The sequence below is a fragment of the Hipposideros armiger genome, unplaced genomic scaffold (assembly GCF_001890085.2).
Source record: "Hipposideros armiger isolate ML-2016 unplaced genomic scaffold, ASM189008v1 scaffold_411, whole genome shotgun sequence".
Classification (NCBI taxonomy): domain Eukaryota; kingdom Metazoa; phylum Chordata; class Mammalia; order Chiroptera; family Hipposideridae; genus Hipposideros; species Hipposideros armiger.
Window position 1 is genome coordinate 479549 of NW_017731761.1, and position 19641 is coordinate 499189.

The 19641-nt window shown below is 48.9% G+C and overlaps 1 protein-coding gene across 1 annotated transcript in view; it reads left to right on the forward strand.

Annotated features, from left to right (window-relative positions):
* MYO18B (myosin XVIIIB) overlaps window positions 1-19641 on the forward strand; it is a 286118-nt gene that overhangs the window by 44394 nt on the left and 222083 nt on the right. The window contains exons 9-13 of the mRNA XM_019663943.1: window positions 226-424; window positions 2335-2477; window positions 3327-3427; window positions 6799-6862; window positions 17913-18057. Coding sequence (XP_019519488.1) covers window positions 226-424; window positions 2335-2477; window positions 3327-3427; window positions 6799-6862; window positions 17913-18057 — 652 coding nt within the window. The remainder of the gene's footprint in view (window positions 1-225; window positions 425-2334; window positions 2478-3326; window positions 3428-6798; window positions 6863-17912; window positions 18058-19641) is intronic.

Genomic DNA, 19641 nt, shown 5'->3' on the forward strand with positions numbered 1-19641 from the left:
GGGCTCTGAGTGGGGTCACGGGCTACCTAAGGAGCCACAGGGAGCCAGGCCACAGGACTAGATGCCCAGGCTGGGCTCTTCCCAGTAAAATGTGGGACCTCTCTGACAAGGATGGGAGGAGGCAGGAACACGGGTCTGGACTTGAGGCTGGGGTGGGGCACTGGCTTGGAGGCTCCCTGGGCACTGGCTGGGGCAGGAAAGCTGATGCCTGGGACTTTCCTGCAGGTGCCCAGGGGCCGTGGGGATGGCCTGCCTGCCCACATTGGCTCGCTGGTCCAGCGGGCATACTGGGCGCTGCTGAGCCAGCGGAGAGACCAGAGCATCGTGGCCCTAGGCCGGAGTGGCGCTGGGAAGACCACCTGCTGTGAGCAGGTCCTCGAGCACCTGGTGGAGATGGCAGGCAGTGTGGACGGCACAGTCTCAGGTACAGTTGTCTCCAGGTGACACGTAGCGAGGGTGAGGGGAGGAGGGGAGAGTTGGAAAGGGACACTGGGCTGTTCTTCCTTATATCCAGTCAGCTAGCATTCACTGAGCACGTGTGCAGACCCTGTGCTTGCAACTGGCCAGGGCTACCCCAGTTCATTGAACACCTCTGTGCGAATTAGTAAAAGGTACTCCTTCCTCAAGCCATTCACAGCCATCTGTGGCTCATCATACATTGACATTGTCAGAACTATACACTCAACCACCATGTTCTAGAAAATCAACATAATAGTATGCAAACCTAAGACAGTACGATGCAAATAATGTGCCCCTTGGATGTGGTGTCCTTGTGCAGTGCACAACCTGTTGAACTGTACAGGGGACCCATAAGTAATGACAGAAGGGCATGGCCTATGCTCTTGAGGACCTGGCAGCCAGAAGGACTTATGTGCCAAACTTGAATGCTCTGCACAAAGTGCTGGCAGAGCCGGTTAGGGGTGAGGTGGTGGGAGCATGGAGGAGGGGAAAAGGGGCTTCCTGGAGGAAATGGTGTTTGAGCTAGGGCTTAAAGAAAGAGTGCCAGTTTATAATAATAATAATTACAATATTAGTAATGATCACAATCAATAGTGGCTGAGGACTTAGGTGCCAGGCCCTATTCCAAGCAAATTAGCTTATTTGTGATTTAAAACAGCCCCATAAGGTGGATATTGTTTACATTTTATAGATGAGGACATTAAGACTCAGAGAAGTTAACCAGCTTGCCTAGGTCCCCACAGCTACTACATCCTACTGCTGAGATTCAAACTAGGCAGTCTGGCTGTGGAGCTGTAACCCCTGGGTCACTGTTCTCAATTTCTTTTTTCATTTTTGCTCCCCTAAGGAGTCTTAAACATTACCTCTCCTAATCATCCCCCCACCATGAAATTTTAATGCTATAGATATACCATGATCTATTCGTGTATGTATATCTGTGCTCTATACATAAGAAAGTAAAATTGCCCACATCCCCAAAAATCACTTTCTGCCCTCTTGGGGGCACTATTCTCCCTGCCAAGAATACATGGCCTAGGCAATATTGCTTTTCTGGTTGTAATAAATACAATCATACCAACTCCACGTTTGGAGCACGCTCTAAGCACTTGCCATCCTTAAATCTTTTAGTCCCCATGACAACCACATGAGGTAGGTACTGTTGTCATTCCCATCTTACAGAGGGGGTATCTGACCCCCAGGGAGGTTAATTCATTTGTCCCAAATCAGGAAACTAGCAAAGCGGACCACATTCAAAGCTGCTTCCCCACTGGGGTGATTCCAGGGCTTTATTGATTACCTGCTCTACACCTGGGTCACGTTAGGGGCTGGGGATACAGTGTGGGGAGGTGCCAGTCTTTGCTTTCCTAAAATATAGTTCTGCCCTGATTGTGTGTGTTTGAGGGTGGGAGTCAGGGTAGGCTGTACCCTGGTGCCTGGAAGGGTCCTGACGCATAGTAGGTGCTTGATTAATAGTTGTAGGGAGACCAAAGGGCTTTTCAAGCCTGCTGTGTTGGGGAGTTCCCTGAGAGCTGGTGTGTGAACCTTAACGCCTCGCCTTCCTCCTAGGCTCCACCAGGCCCAGGAGATGCTTGGACAGCCCCTGTCACCCAGACTGCCGCAGCCCTGGGCCTGTGTATCTCCACATCTTGACTCAGTCTCGCTTCCCCTACACTTCTGCTTGCAGCAGAGGGCCAGCCTGGTATTGAAATGTGTGGTTTAGAGTTGAGTCGAGGAGGTGGCAGGCAGCTCACCGAGCCCTGGGGCCAGGATGAGGGCTGGCCCCCGGGCAAAGGCTAGTGAGGAAGGTGGTCCTGTGAGAGGTGGGAGCGGTGGCCCCTGGGCCATGGGTGACACCCTGCTGCCTGCCACCCACAGTGGAGAAGATTCGAGCTACCTTCACCATCCTCCGGGCCTTCGGCTCCATGTCCACTGGCCACAGCCGCAATGCTACCCGCTTCACCATGGTCATGTCACTGGACTTCAGTGCCACAGGCCGAGTTACAGCCGCCCAGCTCCAGGTGAGGCCCCTGGGTGGATGGGAGAGGAGGGTCCTTGGGGCTGAAGCGTCTCCAGCCCCTCTTAGCAGAGCCCACGCATCCAGCTGGGACCCTGGAATGTATCTAAACGGTCACGGCTCCCCCAGCCATGGCCAGCTCCTCCCCGCCTCGCTCAGTCCCCCCAGCAAGTCCCCTTCTAGAGCAAGCCAGCCCAGAATACCTCAGAATGTCACGAGGATGAAGTATTCATGAATAAACATATAATTCAGCCACTCATGAGTTGGGGCTTAGAAGCATAAGCTGAAACAGAGGCTGGCCAGCCTTCTGTGGCGGTCGGTGTCTGGCAAACACATGTCTGCTTGTTCCCATCTTCACAGTCACCCGGGCCACTCCCCTCCCCGTGCAAGCATTCTGTTTGAACAGAAAATAGAATTAGGTTATTAGAAGTGTTTTTTGTATGTGGAGCTGGTACAATATGCAGATTCAAGGAAAACTCATCCGTGCCAAATAAGTCCCTTCTCCATCCTGGCCCTGAACCGCACTCGTGACCCTTTCGGTCATGTTACTAAAGGCTCCTATGAAATAAGAATACGTTGGAGGGTGGCTCCAGGTCGTTGTTCCTCCCTTTGGATACCTTAATCGGAGCGAGTCTATTGCATGAGCTGAACCCCTAAATGGACCCTGGGATAGCGAGACAAAGGGCTGATAAGTTTGGATACAAAGGTGTCCAGGGGAGTATGGATCTGAGGTGTTGCTTCAAAGGGTGGGGCAAAGTGGGGCACTCCATCGGGGCCTCCAGGTAGCTGGGCGCCAGACCTGGAGCAGAGGCCCCCCCAGTGCTGACCAGGTGCCTGTCCTCTTCCCTTGCAGACAATGCTTCTGGAGAAGAGCCGTGTGGCACGGCAGCCGGAAGGGGAGGGCAACTTCGAGGTCTTCTCCCAGATGCTAGCGGGTTTGGACCTGGATCTCAGGTGAGCGACTGGGCCAGGTGGGGACAGCTGGGAGCAGTGAGACGAAGGGCACCTGCTCTCCAGGTGCTGAGCCTTAGCTCTGCCAAGAGCTGAGAAGCAGAGGGACCCCGTGGTTAGGAGCCTGGCCTCCAATTCCAGCTGCCTGGTCCTGCTCACGAGTTGGGTAACTTTGGCTAAGTCTCATCCACTCTGAACCTCGGTTTCTTCCTCTGTAAAGTGGAAATAATCCCTTGGCTGACCTTACAGGATAAAGTGAGATAGTTTACATATAGCTCTTTATAAATGCTGGGAGGCGGTGGAGGCTGTCTGCTGTGATAGTGGCGTGTCAGTACGGAGCTGACAGCCGCATGGGAGGAGGACAAGGAACAGCAGACCCCAAGTCTTCCAGGGGTTCCTAAACGTGTGGCAGCTTTGAATGCACATGAGTTTGCCTGCTGGGACACCTTGGGACAAGCTACCAGCAGGGTAGCCAGGCGAGACTCATTTTGAAGGGCCTTCTGGGGCACGTGCCCCCAGGTCCTGACCGATGTGTAAAGGGCTGACTTTAGAGTCAGAGGGACTTGTGTTTAGATCTGGGCTTTGCCCCATGTGGCCCTCTTTGAACCTCAGTGTCGCTTTTTGTAGAATGGGTACCCACTAATGCCAGCCTGTGGGCATTAAAAACCAGGTCACATGTCAAGGCAGCAGGTACCACGTGCGGTACATAGTAGGGGGGTATAGCGTGGGAGACCACCGTACATAAACTCTGCATGTGGAGCTTGCATCCTGCTCTCCAGCTCCGTGGCTTCAGGTGAGAGGCTACCTGTCCGGGGGCCTCCATTTCCTCGTCTCTCAGAATACTGGAGGGCAGGCGCCTCTCCCCGGTGACCCTGACATGGGGGTCATCTGTTCTGTATCCCTAAGATGGGGTTTGGTTCTGAGCTTGGAGTCATTGCCTGCTGAAGGGGGTCCGTTGGGGGCTCCCCGTGGGATGAGCACAGGAAGGCTGAGGGTGGGCTGCTGGTGGCAGAGGTTTCCAGGCCCCCGCGCTAGGCCTGGCCCAGGCCAGGGGCTCTGTCTCAATGAGCCTGACCGGGCAAGTGGGGCATCCTTAGGAGCCTGGACAAAGCTGTGTCTGAGATGATGGGGCTGCCCCACATGAATTTCAGGGGCCCCAGGAAAGTGGAGAAAGGTGCCTGGAACAACTCAGACTCCTCAGGGGGTAAGGGTCATGCGGGGGGCTCCCCAGGGATCTCCCAGGCCATCTCCCTTTCTTGACCTCTGGGGCTGCCAGGCGGTTCCCTCATGTACAGTGAAGCTTCAAAAGACAAAAACTGGCTCCCACTTCCACATGTATTCTTCCTTTTTCTCATGTATTCATGTGGGAAACTCCTATTCATCTTTCAAAACCCTGCTCAGAATCCCTTCTTTAGCAGAGTGCTGCCTGAATTCTGCTCCCTTCATTTCTCTTTTATACTATGCTGGTTCAGCACCCGCCACACTGGAGTATATGTGTCTCTCTTTCTCACCAGACTTACTGTGAGATCCTTGAATGAGGGGCCCTGCCTTACTCCTCTGTGTCTTCCTAGTACTTAACATATGAGGTGTGATAGAAAGATACGGTGAATGTTTAAATTAAAAAATGTATTACAGTAAAAGACACATTGCTATTAACCCCCCTCTTCTGTGAGTGTATTCCTTTATCCTCTATTATGCAACGCTCCATGTCACATATCACTTCTGGTATAGCAAGTTCTTTTTCTTTTTGTTTTTTCACCAGCTGAGCCATCCTGCCACCTGTTGGCAGCTCAGCTCGGGGTGCTGCGTCACTGGCCCATGTGGGAATCGAACTGGCGACCCTGTTGCTCAGAGCTCACACTCTTGAGCAAGCTCTTAACCAACTGAGCCACTCGGTCAGCCCCATCGTACAGCAATTTCTGCCAAATAAAAACATTACAGTGTGTCCTCAGCCACCTTATTCACCGGATCTGGCACTGTGCGACTTCTGGCTCTTCCCCAAAGTCAAAATGATTCAGGACATTGAGGCAGCCACAACAGCGCAAGTAAAGATACTCATGAATGAGGACTTCCAGAACTGCTTCAGAAAGTGGCAAGAACAATGGGATAAGTGTGTTTGAAGCAAGAGGAAGTATTTTGAGGCGGTTAATGGCAATGTGTCTTTTACTATAATAATTTTTTTTTTAATTTAAACATTCACCGTATTGTTTGATCACATTTTGTAGGGCTTGGCACAGGGTAGATGCTCCTTAATTATTTGTCAAGTTTAACTTCCAACTGATGAACTACAGACCAGGTCAAGTGCAAGGGAAATGAATATAGAGCACCTACTCTGTGCTGGGCTGTTTCTATATAATAGGTGTTCATATATAATATCTCATTCAATCCTGTGAGGCAAGTGTTAGAATGCCCATTTATGAGTAAAAGGGAGTTTCAGGGAGAGAACTACCATGTCTCCTAACTGGCTTGGCTGGGATTGGACTCCAAGTCTTTCTGACAAGGCTCCTTCTAGGGTAGGAGACAGAGGCCAGGGATGTGGGGTCTGCAGAGAACCAAAGGAGAAGGCACTAACAGACCCAGAGCTGCAGAAACTGCCTGGGGCCTCGTGCGCGAGTGCCACTTTCCAGGAGCCAATTTGAGCCGTGATGGAGGGTGTGAGGGTCTGAGGCTGGACTCTGATGCCTTTGTGAGTGGAGTGTGTGTGGACAGGGGCAAGGGCATGGCTGTGCCTCCAACTCCCCCTTTGCTTGAATTCCTCGGGCCTGCAGGGTTGTGCAGCCCATCTTAAGCAACCCTCCCCCCGCCCCGCCCCTTAAGGAACCTGCAGTTTAAACACTAGAAGGGGCCTGAAACATTATGTCATTTTATAGGGTGAAGACAGAGGCCTGGGGAGGGGGCGGGTGGCAGGACAGCTCTATGTCTGCTAGCTGTGTGGGCAAGGTGTTAACTCTCATTGCCTCTATCTTGTCATCTGTAAAATGGGAATAATATTTGTACCCACTGAGTGGGGCTGTCATGAGTAACCTTAGAACTCAGCATAGAGCAAGGGCTCATTCAAGTTAACTGGTCTAAAGTATTATCAGCGAGCAAGTTCACACATCCAGTTAGTAGAAGACCTGGAGTTAGAGCCTGCTCCCTCGCTTTTAGTTCATGGCTCTTTCGTCCAGGGTTCCCTGGTACTTAGGAAGGACGGGGTGAGAGGTCAGTCAGTGAGGAATTTTCGGGAGGTGGGACCAGGGCCTGGGGTAGCCACTGGGGCCATGTGGAGCATCGTGGGGAGCCCCACGCCAGGATGACCACCTGCCCTGCCAGGCCACTGGTGTGGGTGGGGTGGGCCCTCCCTCCCTTACTCCTTGTCCATTCTCTGCTTTCAGGACAGAACTGTACCTGCACCAGATGGCAGACAGCAGCTCTTTCGGCATGGGCATTTGGCCTAAGGTAAGGGGCAGATTTTTATAGGGTGTGTGTGGCTGTCTGGGACCCTGTGGTCAGGATGGGAGGGTGACGGAGGGGTCCCCTTTGCCACTAGGGTTCGTAGTTGGCAAGGGCTGGTCATGTGGGAGAGACACATGAAACTTGTCAAGAAATGAGACTTGTACAAATAAAGAAGCAGGAGGTGGAATACATAGAGGTAACTGCATGGTCTCTGGCAATAGGTTATCTGAGGTCAAATCCCAGCTCTGACACTTACTGAACATGTGACCTCAGGCATAGAACCTGACCTCTCAGGACATCTGTGTCCCCTTTGGTAAAACAATGATGGGAGTTGTATCTGCCTAATGGGGTTGTTGTGAGGATTAAATGAAATGATGTGCATAAAGCACTTAGCACAGGGCTTGGCCTAAATCAACCAGTCAGGCACTCTCAGTAAATATTATTGATGAGTGATGTGGATTGGACCTTGAGAGATGGTATTCAATTATTTAAAAAAGCAAATTGTTCACTTGTTTATTCTTTATTCATTTGTTTATATTTAACAACTGTTTGCTGAGTTCCTCCCTCCACACACACACACCTGTGGAAGACTCGTGATAAGTGCTGGGATTATGGTCCTCACCCATGATTTTTTGCTCTAGCAGGAGAGACAGACATGGGAATTAATGTAAGCATGTGGGATAAGAATATGCCAAAGGTTGCACAGGATGCTGTGGAGACCAGAGCATAGTTGAAAGAACTACTTGGCTTCAGTCAGGGAAGGCTTCCTAGTCAAGGGAACATTTGACCTGGGTTTTGAAGGATGAGTAGGAGTTCACCAGGTAAAGGGGCATGGTTAACTTCCACACCAAAGCCTTTTCCCAAACATGCATGTCTGGGGAACAAATGGTGCTTGAATAATTGGAAATCCTCATGCAAAAAAATGAATTTCAATCCACAGCCTCATATTAATGAAAATGAACAAAAAATGGATCATAGACCTAAATGTAAAACTTAAAACCATAACACTTCTAAAAGAAACTAGGAGAAAAATTTCTGTAACCCTATGCTGGGCAAAAATTTCTTAGATGTGAAACCAAGTCCATAAGAGAACAAATTGAGAAGTTGGTTAGAGCACGCACTCTTAACCTCAAGTTTGTCAGTTCTTTCCTGCATGGGATGGTGAGCTGCGCCCTCTCCCGCAGCTAGATTGAAGGACAATGACTTGACTTGGAGCTGATGGGTCCTGGAAAAAACACAGTTACACAATAAAAAATTAAAAAGAAAATAATGGACAAAGGATTGTAACATACACTTCACCAAAGAAGATATATGGATGGCAAACGAGCACATGAAAAAACGCACACCATCACTCATCATTAAAGGAATTCAACCTAAAGCCACAACACCATGCCCATTACCCAATCACTAGGCTATATATTGAATACATTAAAAAATACTGAACATACCAAGTGCTGGTGAGACTTTGGAGTAACTGGAATTCTCACACGCTGCTGGTGGGAATGTAAAATAGTACAGTCATTTTGGAAAAAACTGTTTCTTAATAAAGTTAAACATACACCTCCCATATGACACAGTATTCCACTCCTGGGAATTTACGCCGAAGAATGACAGTGTATGTCCATACAAAAACTTTTTGCATGGAATTTCATAGCAGTTTTATTTCTAATAGCCCAAACCTGGAAACTACCCAAATGCCCATTAACAGGTGAATGGATGAATACATTTTGGAATATCCATAAAGATAATATACTATTCAGCAATAAAAATGAATGAACTAGTGCTATATCCAAGAACACAATCACTCTCAAAATAATTACACTGAGTGAAAAATATCAGATGAGAGCGAGAACACTGTATGATCCCATGGACTCGTATGTGAAAGCCTAGAGAATAGGTCGCTCGTTGCCTGGGGGCAAGAAGAGGGGAGAAAGGATTATAAAAGGGAGCTTTTGGGGGTGAGGGATATGTCCATTGTCTTTATTGAGGTGATGGTTTCACAGGTGTATATGTCAAAGTGTATCAAATTTACAGTTTAAAGACGAGTAGTTTATTCTTCGTCAATTATACCTCAATAAAGCTGTTACACACACATTCTGCTGGGTGCCGTCCACTGTTGCTCACCCAGCAGTTCTGGGGTGGGTCAGGATTGTGCATTTCTCACAAGTTCTCAGGTGTTGCAGAGGCTGCTGGTCCAGGGACCCCATTTTGAGAACCACTGCCATCGAGTCTGTTTCTGCAGTGGGTGGGGTGGGATGGAGTGAGGCGATGGGGCTCCACATGTTTAAATTTTAGCACGCTTCTCCTACTTGATGCCCCCTTCATTTGGCGGTGGGCGGGAGCTGCAGTATGTTCTTTTTTCATATCCTTTCTCCCCGTGATTGGTGGTGGGGAGGGGTGTTAGGAGCTCAGATCTCCACCTCCAGGGCAAAGGATGAGCTGCTATCCCAGCCCTGGGTTTTCTTGTTCATTTAATGAGTTTTGGCCAAGTGGGTCCATGTGAATCAGCAAGTGGTGGTTGTTTGTTTTCCTGTTGTTTTTGAAGAGGCAAAGGGCCCACGCCTGGCCCTGAGAGCTCTCCCCAGCCTGACCTGTTTGTTCGCAGTCTGCGTACAGGAACTGGTCACAGCATGAATCGTGTCAAGGAGGCGTCTGAAGTAGTTCTCTTTTTCTTCCCCTGTATTTCTTGGGGGTTGTTTTTTTAGACCAACTGATCTGTGGGAACTAGTGGGGTGTTCCTTTGTTCTCGCTTTGAAACCTGGCAGGGGTGAGAGGCAGTTTTCTGTTTCCTAAAACAAAAATAAAGTCTGAAAACTCTTGGTCTTTGACACAAGCCTGGACTGGTTTTTCTGGGACTGGGGAGTCCAGGTACAGTCTCAGTAAGGGAATTGGGGGGGTCAGGAAATGCCCCCCCCAAGAATGGGAGTTGCCAAGTACAGCCCTCCAAGTTGCCAGATTCAGCAAATGAAAATACAGGATGCCCAGAACATACCCATTTTATACCTGATCTAATCATGTATAGAATGGTGACTGTAGTTAATAATACTGTATTGATTGGCTACTTGAAATTTCCTAGGAGAGTAGATCTTAAATGCTCTTACCACACACACAAAAATGGTAACTATGTGAGGGGATGGACGGGTTAATTAACTAGATTGTGGTAATCATTGCACAACGTCTATGCATATCAAATCATCACATTGTACCCCTAAAATATATATAATTTTTGTTTGTCAATTATAACTCAATAAAGCTGGAAAAGGGCAGGATGCCCAGTTAAATTTGAATTTCAGAAAAATATCAAACAGTTTTTAGTATATAAGTATGTCCCCAGTATTGCAACGGGCAGGCTTGGAGGGTTGGAATCATACCGGAGAAGGCTGCTTGGAGGAGGTGAGCATGACTGGGCCTGGACTGAGAGTCACATTAGACAGGTGCAGGGAGGCCAGCGTTCCTCCTACACCAAACATTGTACAGGAAACCTACTGATACTAAAAGCGTATCCATTGTTTATCTGAAATGGAGATTTAACTAGATGGCCTGCGTTTTATCTGGCAATCCTACAGCCCAGAGTCATCTCTGGCTGGGTCCTCTTCTTCCTCCTCCCTGCCAGCCCCTCCGACTCTGGTTAGCTCTGCTTCTATTTCATTGGTTCTATCATCTCCTGAGAATTCGCCAAGGACAGTGGTTAAGAAATGGGTTCTGGAGTCTGACATACCCAAGTTCAAATCCCAATGCCAGCACTTCGGCTGGGTGGGTGGCTTTAAGCCAAGTGACTTCACTTCCCTGGGCCTCCGTTTCATCAGTTGTAAAACTGGGATGATTATAGTCTGCTCTGCTCCCATTAACTATTTGGAAAGTGCCTGGAATTTAATCAACGTCAGCTTTTATTATTATTGCTATTGTTATTTATTCAGTATTCTGCTGGATGGCAGCATTGGACCATTGGGTGGGGCAAGGCCTCAATGGCCCACGAGACTCCAATCCACACTCCTTGGTGGTACACACCATGTTTTTTCTCTTACTGGCTTTATCTCTTTTCTCCTCTAGTTTATTTTTTAATGAAACATTGATTTTTAAAAACTTAAATTAATACTTACTTTCTGTGAAAAAAAATCAGAAGGAAACATACATACAACATAAAAACCAAAACGCTCACACAACCAAAAAACAGGCACCCGTTCCCTCACCCCCCAGAGACATCCATTGGTAACGTTTTTGCAGATTTCCTCTCAGTATTTTTCCTGTGAATATTTTATGTAGTTTATAACGAGCTGTATGTCATTAAAACTTTCACAGACAATATTTTTAATGACTAGACAGTCACGGCGGCGCCGTGATTTTCTGATGATTTCCCTAATGTGGTCCGTTTTCAAAAAGCTTCTAAACCCTTTCTGTAGTTCTGAACGATGCGGTGGTGACCATCTTGAGGCCTCAGCAGCAGCGTTCCCACCCCCGGCCCCCAGCCCTCTGTCCAAGGAGAGGCCTCCTGTTATGCTCTCCTTTTATGACCTCGGTAACAATCACTCATCCAGCATTGCTGCTTGTTGACTTACAGTCAGCCTCCCCTCAGGCCCTCAGTTCGCGAGGATGGAGGGGCTTCTGTGTCCCGTTCACTGCTGAACATACAAGGCCAGCGCTGAGCCAGGCACACACGGGGTGCTTTGTTGAGTGAACAAACGAACGAGCATGCCCCACTCACCAGGACTGGCTAAAATCATACCTTTTCAATTTTCTAAACTTTTCTACTGCGGTGGGCAGAGCTATGTTTATTACACTTCAATTGATCCCTAAGTGTCTTTGAAGGCGTTTCCTAGGGCTTTGTAGATCTTGTGAGGTCTTTGGATCCATTGCCTGTGTCCTGGGAGCCGGAGCAGTTCTGGGAATAACACAGGACCCTGAGGGAGGGGATGAGAAGGCTTGCGCTCTCATCCCTCAGCCAACCTGGGCATCTGGGGTCCATGCACCCAGGGTTGGGGCACTGTGGGCCTGGCTTAGTGAGTGGACATACTCTACCCCAGAATCAGTGGTTCTTTTTTTGTTTGTTTTTAAAGATTTTTTGTTGCTGTTGGGGAAGGAGAACAGTGTTGGGGAATTGAGAAAGGAGAACAGCCAAGTTGTTGTCCTTCAATCTTAGTTGTGGAGGGTGCAGCTAACTCAGCTCCAAGTTCAGTTGCCATCCAGCTGCCCGTTGGCAGCTCACGGACACTCAGCTCAAGGTGCCGTGTTTAATCTTAGTTGCAGATGGGCGTAGCGCACCATCCCATGCAGGAGTCTGAACCCGCAACCTTCTTATTAGGAGCACGTGCTCTCACCAGCTGAGCCATCCTGCCACCTGTTGGCAGCTCAGCAGCAGCTCAACTCAGGCACAGCTCACTGGCCCATGTGGGAATCGAACCGGTGACCCTGTTGCTCAGAGCTCGTGCTCTTAACCAACTGAGCCACTCAGCTGGCCCCCAGTGGTTCTTCTTTGGGGACACTAACTGGCTCATGGACATTCACTTATCAAGGGATATTTATTGATTTTATTAGATCCCAAGCACTGCCACAGAGATAACTCAGCTGGGTCTCTGTTGTGAAAGGGCTCACGTTTTGGAGGTGGGTGGGGGCTGCCACAGCCACAGAAGCAAATCATTTCAAGCCAGAGTGATAGGTGCCTAAATAGAGGTGTGTGTAAGCTGGTAGTGGTAGAGACATATCAGGGAAAGCCACCTGGAGTAGGTGACAGCAAACTGACTGAGAATGAAGTTAGGTGCAGTGAGGCCAGCATTCCTGCTACACCGAGCACCTGATGCCAAGGTCGAGGTGGAGGGCTAGCGAACAGTGCAGAGTGGCTGGAGAACAGAGGATGAGAGTGCAGAGCATGGGGTAGTGAGCTGGAGCAGGAGGCCAGGGGAAGCCCTGAGTCCTCTGGGGTGGCTCTGGACCTCAGGGGCCACCTCCATGGCTCTGACTGCCTGTTCCACCTCCTGGCCCCTGCAGTGTGTCTGGCTGGCTGGCTGCCACATTCCAGCTTTTAATGGAGCTTATTTGAGGTCTGCCAGGGCACCAGGACACATTTGAAATCACAAAGCTTTCATATTATTTTCTTCTTCTCTATAATTTATTTTTCTGCAACCTAGACTGATTTTTTTTTTAAAAAAGTGCCCAGCAGCAGTGGTAATAATAATAATAATAGTCTTTGCCTCCCAGCAGTTTGCTTCTGGCTGTTACATTCCGGGCTTTGGCCTGGGGGACATTTTTTTTTTTTCATCCAGGTGTCAGCAGCCAAGAAACAGTCTCCCAATGGACAGTATGGGGGTAACATGCACTCCTGCCAGGGGCTCTGCTGGGAGTTTTCTCTTACTTAATCCTTCTAATGGTCCTTTGAGGGTTACTAGCATATCTGTTTTTCAGGCTCTGAGAGGTGACGTTATTTTCCCAAGGGCACACAGCTTTTAAGTGGCAGAGGCAGGACTGGAATCCAGGTTGGCCTGGCTCCAAATTTGACACTCTTGATGCTCTTATTCCTCTCACTCTGTCATTTCAGTCCTGTCATGGCTAAAGACCATGTGCTCTGGGATCTGACCCATTGTGTACCCTTGGGTCACTTATCTTCTCTCAGCCTCAGTTTTTCCATCTGTCGAATGGGTAGAGCAACACCCAACTCCTTGGTCTGCTCCTAGCATTGGGGGCTTAGTAGAGTATTTAGCATATGGTGACTCTGCCCTTTCCCAACTGGGTGACCTTGGATAAGTGCCCAACCCTCTCTGAGCCTCAGTTTCCTCCTCTGTCAATTGGAGAGACCCACAACTGCCTTACAGGGTAAAAGCACCTAGTACAGCATAGTAGGTGCTCAATTAACACTTTCTCTCCTCCCTCTTTAGAGGGACTCCCAGTGCCCAGAGAGGACATGGATTGATCAGTGTTGAGCGTAGGACAGAGTCACTTGGGAATGGGGAGTGCCTGGCTCTGGATGACATCTGTCCTGCCCTCCTCACAGCCCTACGAGGTCACCTAGCTGTGCAGGCACCAATGTTTTATTTGCAAAAGAATCAAATCAATGCTCAGCATTTTCCTTCTAGAGGCTCTAGGACAAGGGGCGGAGGGGTGGTAATTCCCTGAGCTGGTTGCTTGTGGAGACACAGGGGAGCCTGCGTGGCCCTGGAGGACAGGGGCTTGGTTTACACCCCATGAGGCCTAGCCAGATCCAGGCCTACCCGAGGCCCCCCCATTGTGCTTATCGCCCGGGGAAAGGACACCCCGGTGCCAGTTCTCCTGGCCAGGGAGGCCTCCAGTAGCCATGCGCTCCACCATATACAAACTGTGGCCACCCGCTGCTCTTCGCTGGTCCTTGGCACCCAGCATACCATGTTCCCCTGCCCTGTGCCCTTCTGCTTGGAGACCCCCCTGCCTCCCAGCACCCACTTTGCCTTGCTCATTATGTTTGTTCTTTATTTCACTTCTTCTGAGAAGCTTCAGACCCTCTCAGGCGGCTCCTTGCCCTCCCCAGAGCCTCCCGGCCCCCGGAACTCACTCTGTGCTGTCATGATCTGTACATTGGTTTCCTCATTGGTCCAGATGCCCCTCGAGGAGGACACACCTGAGTTGCTTTACCTGGAGAGCTGGGCATGAATGTGGGCAGCGGTGGGGAAGGTGTCCCTGGAAGGCCAAACAGCCAGGCTGAGGCATTGCAGGAGAGAGGCAGTGGTGGTGGAGGCCAGCATTTATCAAGCACCACTGTGTGCCAGGCGCTGTGCTGGACACTTCACATACATCAACTCATTTACTCCTCACACAGCCCTAGGAGGAGGGTAGGCTATTTTTTCCATTCTACAGAAGCGGAAACTGAGCCTCAGCGCGAGGGCAAGAGAACTGTGCAAAGTCACACCACTGGGAATGCAGGATTGAGAGAACATCCGGCTGTCTCACCCCAGATCCAGCGCTGGTCTCTGCAACGTTGGAATCTCCTGGGTGCTCTCAAAGCAGCCCAGTTTAATGTACACAGAACATTTTGGATTTCATTTTTTTTTTTCCTTAAATGACCTGCAGTCTTTGGTTGACCTTGAGTCTTTGACTGCATCAGACAGACCCAGGGCATCTTGTGAGTGGACTATTTTTACATTAATTTTTTTGGTTTGTTTTAGTTGAGGTAAAACATACAGTGAAGTGTATAAAGTGCCCTAATTTTAAGTGTACAACTTGATAATTATTGTGTTCTTTTTTTCTTTTTTTTAAAGATTTTAATTGGGGTGTAAGGGAGGGGAACGGTTTGGGGAAATGGGGAAAAGGGTCATTGGGGTTTTCCCAGGACCCATCAGCTCTAAGTCAAGTTGTTGTCCTTCAATCTTGGTTGTGGAGGGCGCAGCTTAGCTCCAAGTCCAGTCGCCACTTTCAATCTAGTTGCAGGGGGAACAGCCCTCCATCCCATGCGGGAGTCGAACCGGCAACCTTGTTGTTAAGAGCACACGCGCTAACCAATTGAGCCACCTGGCCGCCCCACGATTGTGTTCTTAAGCACACCTGCAAACACATCACGCGTCAAGATCTAGAACATTCCTCATTCAGATGAAGGAGGCTCCCTGGAGCCCCCTCCCCCCCAGAAGTACCCTTCTCTTCCCGAAGGTTGGTTTTGTTCACACTTGAACTTCACGTAGATGGAGTCACGCAGTGTGTAGTCTTTTGTTCTGGCATCCCTGACTCACATTGGGTCTGTGGGATTCAGACATGTGGTTAGCGTGTGTCAGTGGCTTGTTCTTTTTGTTGTTGTTGTTGGGGAACAGTGTGTCTTTCCAGGACCCATCAGCTCCAAGTCAAGTAGTTGTTTCAATGTAGTTGTGGAGGGCGCAGCTCAGAGGCCCATGTGGGGATCGAACCGGCAACCTTGGTGTTATGAGCCTGCGCTCTAACACTTGAGCTAACAGGCCGCCCCGGCTTTTCTTTTTCATTGCTGCCTAGTACTCCCTAGCATTCCCCGGCTATACCTCCCTGTTTATCCATTCTCCTGTGGATGGACATTTGGGCTCTGAGTTGACTTATTTCACTAATTTGACTGATTTCTATTGTCACAATTTTGATGCAAGGAGCAGCTTTGCTCAGGACATTATGCAGAGGTGTTTGGCTCTTTAGAAATTTAAGTGAATACCTTCCCAATCCTAATCATTTTGGGGTTAGAAGCATATATAATTGTCCCTCCATGTCTCCTGTGACTACAGAGACTTGGGGTGGGGAGGGGGAGAAAAAGAAGCAAATTCCCCTTTAGCAGAAGTTTTCTCATTCTTCTGTTCACATGAGCTAAGTGGCAGATGATGGAGTCTGCCTGTAATTTAAAGTCCAATGCTCAGGGCTGACAGTGGGAGTCATAATAAATGTGTCGCCACTGTCCTTTTCGTGTCCTTTCTCGGCTACTTTGAAATCTCATAAATAACCATGTTGGTAAGATGCCTTCCTTCCCTCCGTTTGCTCCAATGGAGCAGCTGCAGTTGCTAGGTTGAGCTCCTGGTTGCTAGGGATTTTGTGGTCCTGTGGTGGCCCAGAAATATGATGGATCAGTGGAACAGGCTTTTGCTATTAATTGAATGTTTCCACAGCGAATCTCTCAATGTCACTGCATGCTTTGACGTCATCCCAATTGGTCAAGGATCCTTGCAGAACTCTTTCCCAGTTAGCAGAAGTGGCTTGAATGGAGGGGACAAGTGGCCTGGACTGGGAGTCAGAAAATCCTGGTTCCAGGCCTGTGTCTTATATTAATTTGCTGTGTGACCTTGGGCAAGCGTTGTCCCCTCTCTGGGCACTGGACTCCACAAAATTCAAGGACCTCCCAGCTTTCGCAGCCTACAGTGTATCACCCACACTCTGTATGCAGTCCAAGTGCAAATCAGTTTCTCATTATCTGCTGGTGGATTATTGACAAAAGAAATCTTGTCCCTGGCTCACTTCCTCTCAACCCAGCAGGCCTCTGGGCTGAGCCTCCTTGGCCAGATGGTGTGTGTGCAGGAGTTTTAGACTAATTTTAATATTCCATCAAATGTAATTGGAATCATAAATCTAAAAAAGAAAAACAATACCTTCCAACCCATAAACATCTGATCGTGTCATTTTCTCTTTCTTCCTGCTGAAAAAAATCTTTGGCAGTTTCCCATTGCTTGCACCAGAGGTGGCAAACAGGTTCCCCTTCAGTTGCTGAGTCAGATCAGTTGGTGGCAGCCGCAGGGGGTGATGTCCTGCAAAGAATCTGGACTCACTGGCTGGCTTTGGGATCTTAATCAATTAGTGATGTCTGCCACCTGTGCAGGAATGGAGGTAGGCATGCGAATCATGGCTGGAGTGTAAAGCTCATGCCCTTAGATATTGTGTTTGAGGCCTTCACAGTTGGCATCTGCAAGCTTCTCATGCATTCTCTCCTCCCCTTCTCTGTCTGCCCTACCAACAAAGATTCCTGTTCATATTCACTTGACCACCTCTTGTCTCCAAAGAAAGATCTCCTTTTGTTCATGTTGTTCCCTCTACTTATCAGGACCTTTATTACGTTAAATTGGTCTACTCTGCCTGTTTATCTTTCATACTTCAATCGCAGTTTTGTCTCATCTTCTATGGCATTCTCTTGGATTCTTTTGGGTAGGATTCATCAGCGCATGCCTACCTCTGATTTCCTGTAGTTCCCTACTGATACCCACATCCTGCCAGTGAGGCCTGTTTCACCATTAGCTGCTTTGACATCTCTTTCCACGGCTACCTTGAGAGGTCCTCAGAGTCAACTCCAGAGTTTTGTTCGTCTTTGCATTCCCAGAGCCCGGCCTAGAACAGAGGCTCAATCAATCTACTGAACGAACACATGAAAAATAAAAACTACACTGTCTTCCAAAGTCAGATAGAAATGATTTTCATCACTTCCCCAGCAGTCTGAGTTCACAACTCGGCTTAATTGTGGGTCATTTACTGTGGTCATAAAGTGGCCACATGTCCCCCCAGCCCGCCCCCCCCCCGAGGCTGAGCTCAGCTTCGCATTGTGAGCTTGCGTTTTTTTCTCCACAATGATGGCCTCTTTTCCTTCTTCTCTCCCTTTTGCTCTCAGCCTGAAGACAAGCAGAGGGCGGCGGCTGCCTTCGCCCAGCTCCAGGCTGCCATGGAGACGCTGGGTATTTCGGAGGGCGAGCGGCGAGCCATTTGGCGGGTACTGGCAGCCATCTACCACCTTGGCGCGGCGGGGGCCTGCAAAGGTATGTCCTTCCTGCCGAGCTCACCTGGGCTGCCAGCTGTCTCCATTGGCAGGTGCCTGACAAAGCCCTTCTCTCAACGAGGCGGGACAGGGTCAGTGTCATCTCCTGTGTCCGGGACTGCTTCTTCTTCGGGACCCTGCCGAATCAGGCATGGAGAGAAGGAAACAGGGCTGGGTTCTTCAAGTGAATCTTTCAGACCAACACTGTCCAACAGAACTTTCTATGATGATGGGGTTGTTCTCTACCCGTGCTGTCCAGTACAATAGCTACTACTGAGCATGTGAAAGGTAGCTAGTGCGACTGAGAAATGGAGTTTTAATTGCATTAAATTTTAATTAACATAAATTTAAATAGCCATACATAGCCAATGGCGGCTACAGTACTGAGCAGAGAAGCTCTACAACAGGGGAGAGGAGGTTAGGTTCATGCAATAAAGGTGAGCTGTTTCCATCTGGACGTCTTGAAAGCGCCCCCATCATATGTGCTAACGCCAACCCCATTCTTCTCCCCCTGAGCCTGCTCCGCCTCCTTAATTGTCTGTCTGCTGATTGTCCCTACTTCAGCCTGGCCTCCCAAGTGGCTTTCATCATCCCTCTTGCCCGCACCCTTCCCTACCCAGTCGTTCACCTGACCCTGGAGATTCTCCCTGTGACAGCATTTTTATCCTGGCTTTTCTACGTGTACTATTATTTTAAATTGGGTTTTGGCATTTTATTTATTTTTTTGCTTAGACTGTTGCAGTAGTCCTGTTGCTGATGACTTCACTCTTGCTTCTGTCTATCCTCATTGTAACCACTGGGCTTCTTTCTAAAACATAAACCTAGTATGCCATTCCCCTGCTGAGAATCCTTCTGAGGCTCTCTCCCTTTCCTGCTAAATCAAGGAAAATTCCTTGGCTCGGCATTCAAGGCTCCTGACGTCCCTCATCCAGTGTCTTCTGCCATCTCTTTGTGAAAGGTCCTGGGGAGACAGCAGGATCTAGAGCTGTGTGGTTCCTGCCTTCATAGGGCTTGTGGTGCCCTGTATTGTGGGCTCAGTCCAGCCGCTGCCTGCCGTTTGACAGCCCTCAAACTAAGAATAGTTTTCACATTTTAATTAGATGGAAAAAAAAGTATATATAGGAATAATATAAGGGGACATATGAAAAGTATAAGTTATTCAAATGATATGGTATTTGAATTAAAGATAAGGTCCCTCCTTGTGAGTTTGTCATCTCATTTGGAGAGATAAGATGTCTACACTTGAGACCATTAGCCAGCTTTGTCAGCTGACTGAGAGTGGGGTTGTCATGGCGCAGGGTAGGCCAGGAAAGCTATGAAGGTTCAGGGTTGGGCATGGACCTCTCTATAGGTTGGTGTGTGTGGAAGGAAGCAAACCTATTTCACAGAATGGAAAACTGAGACTCAGAAGGTCTAGGTGCCATAAACTACAGGGCATGGACTCTGGCAATAGCCAGATTTGAGTTCAAACCCAAACTTTTCTGAGTTTTAGTGGTTTCCTCCTTCAACGGGCTAAGAATGGGGTTGATGTGAAGATTCAATGGGATAAAGAGGAAGCTAAATTAGGCTGGGTGTCCCTGGAGCA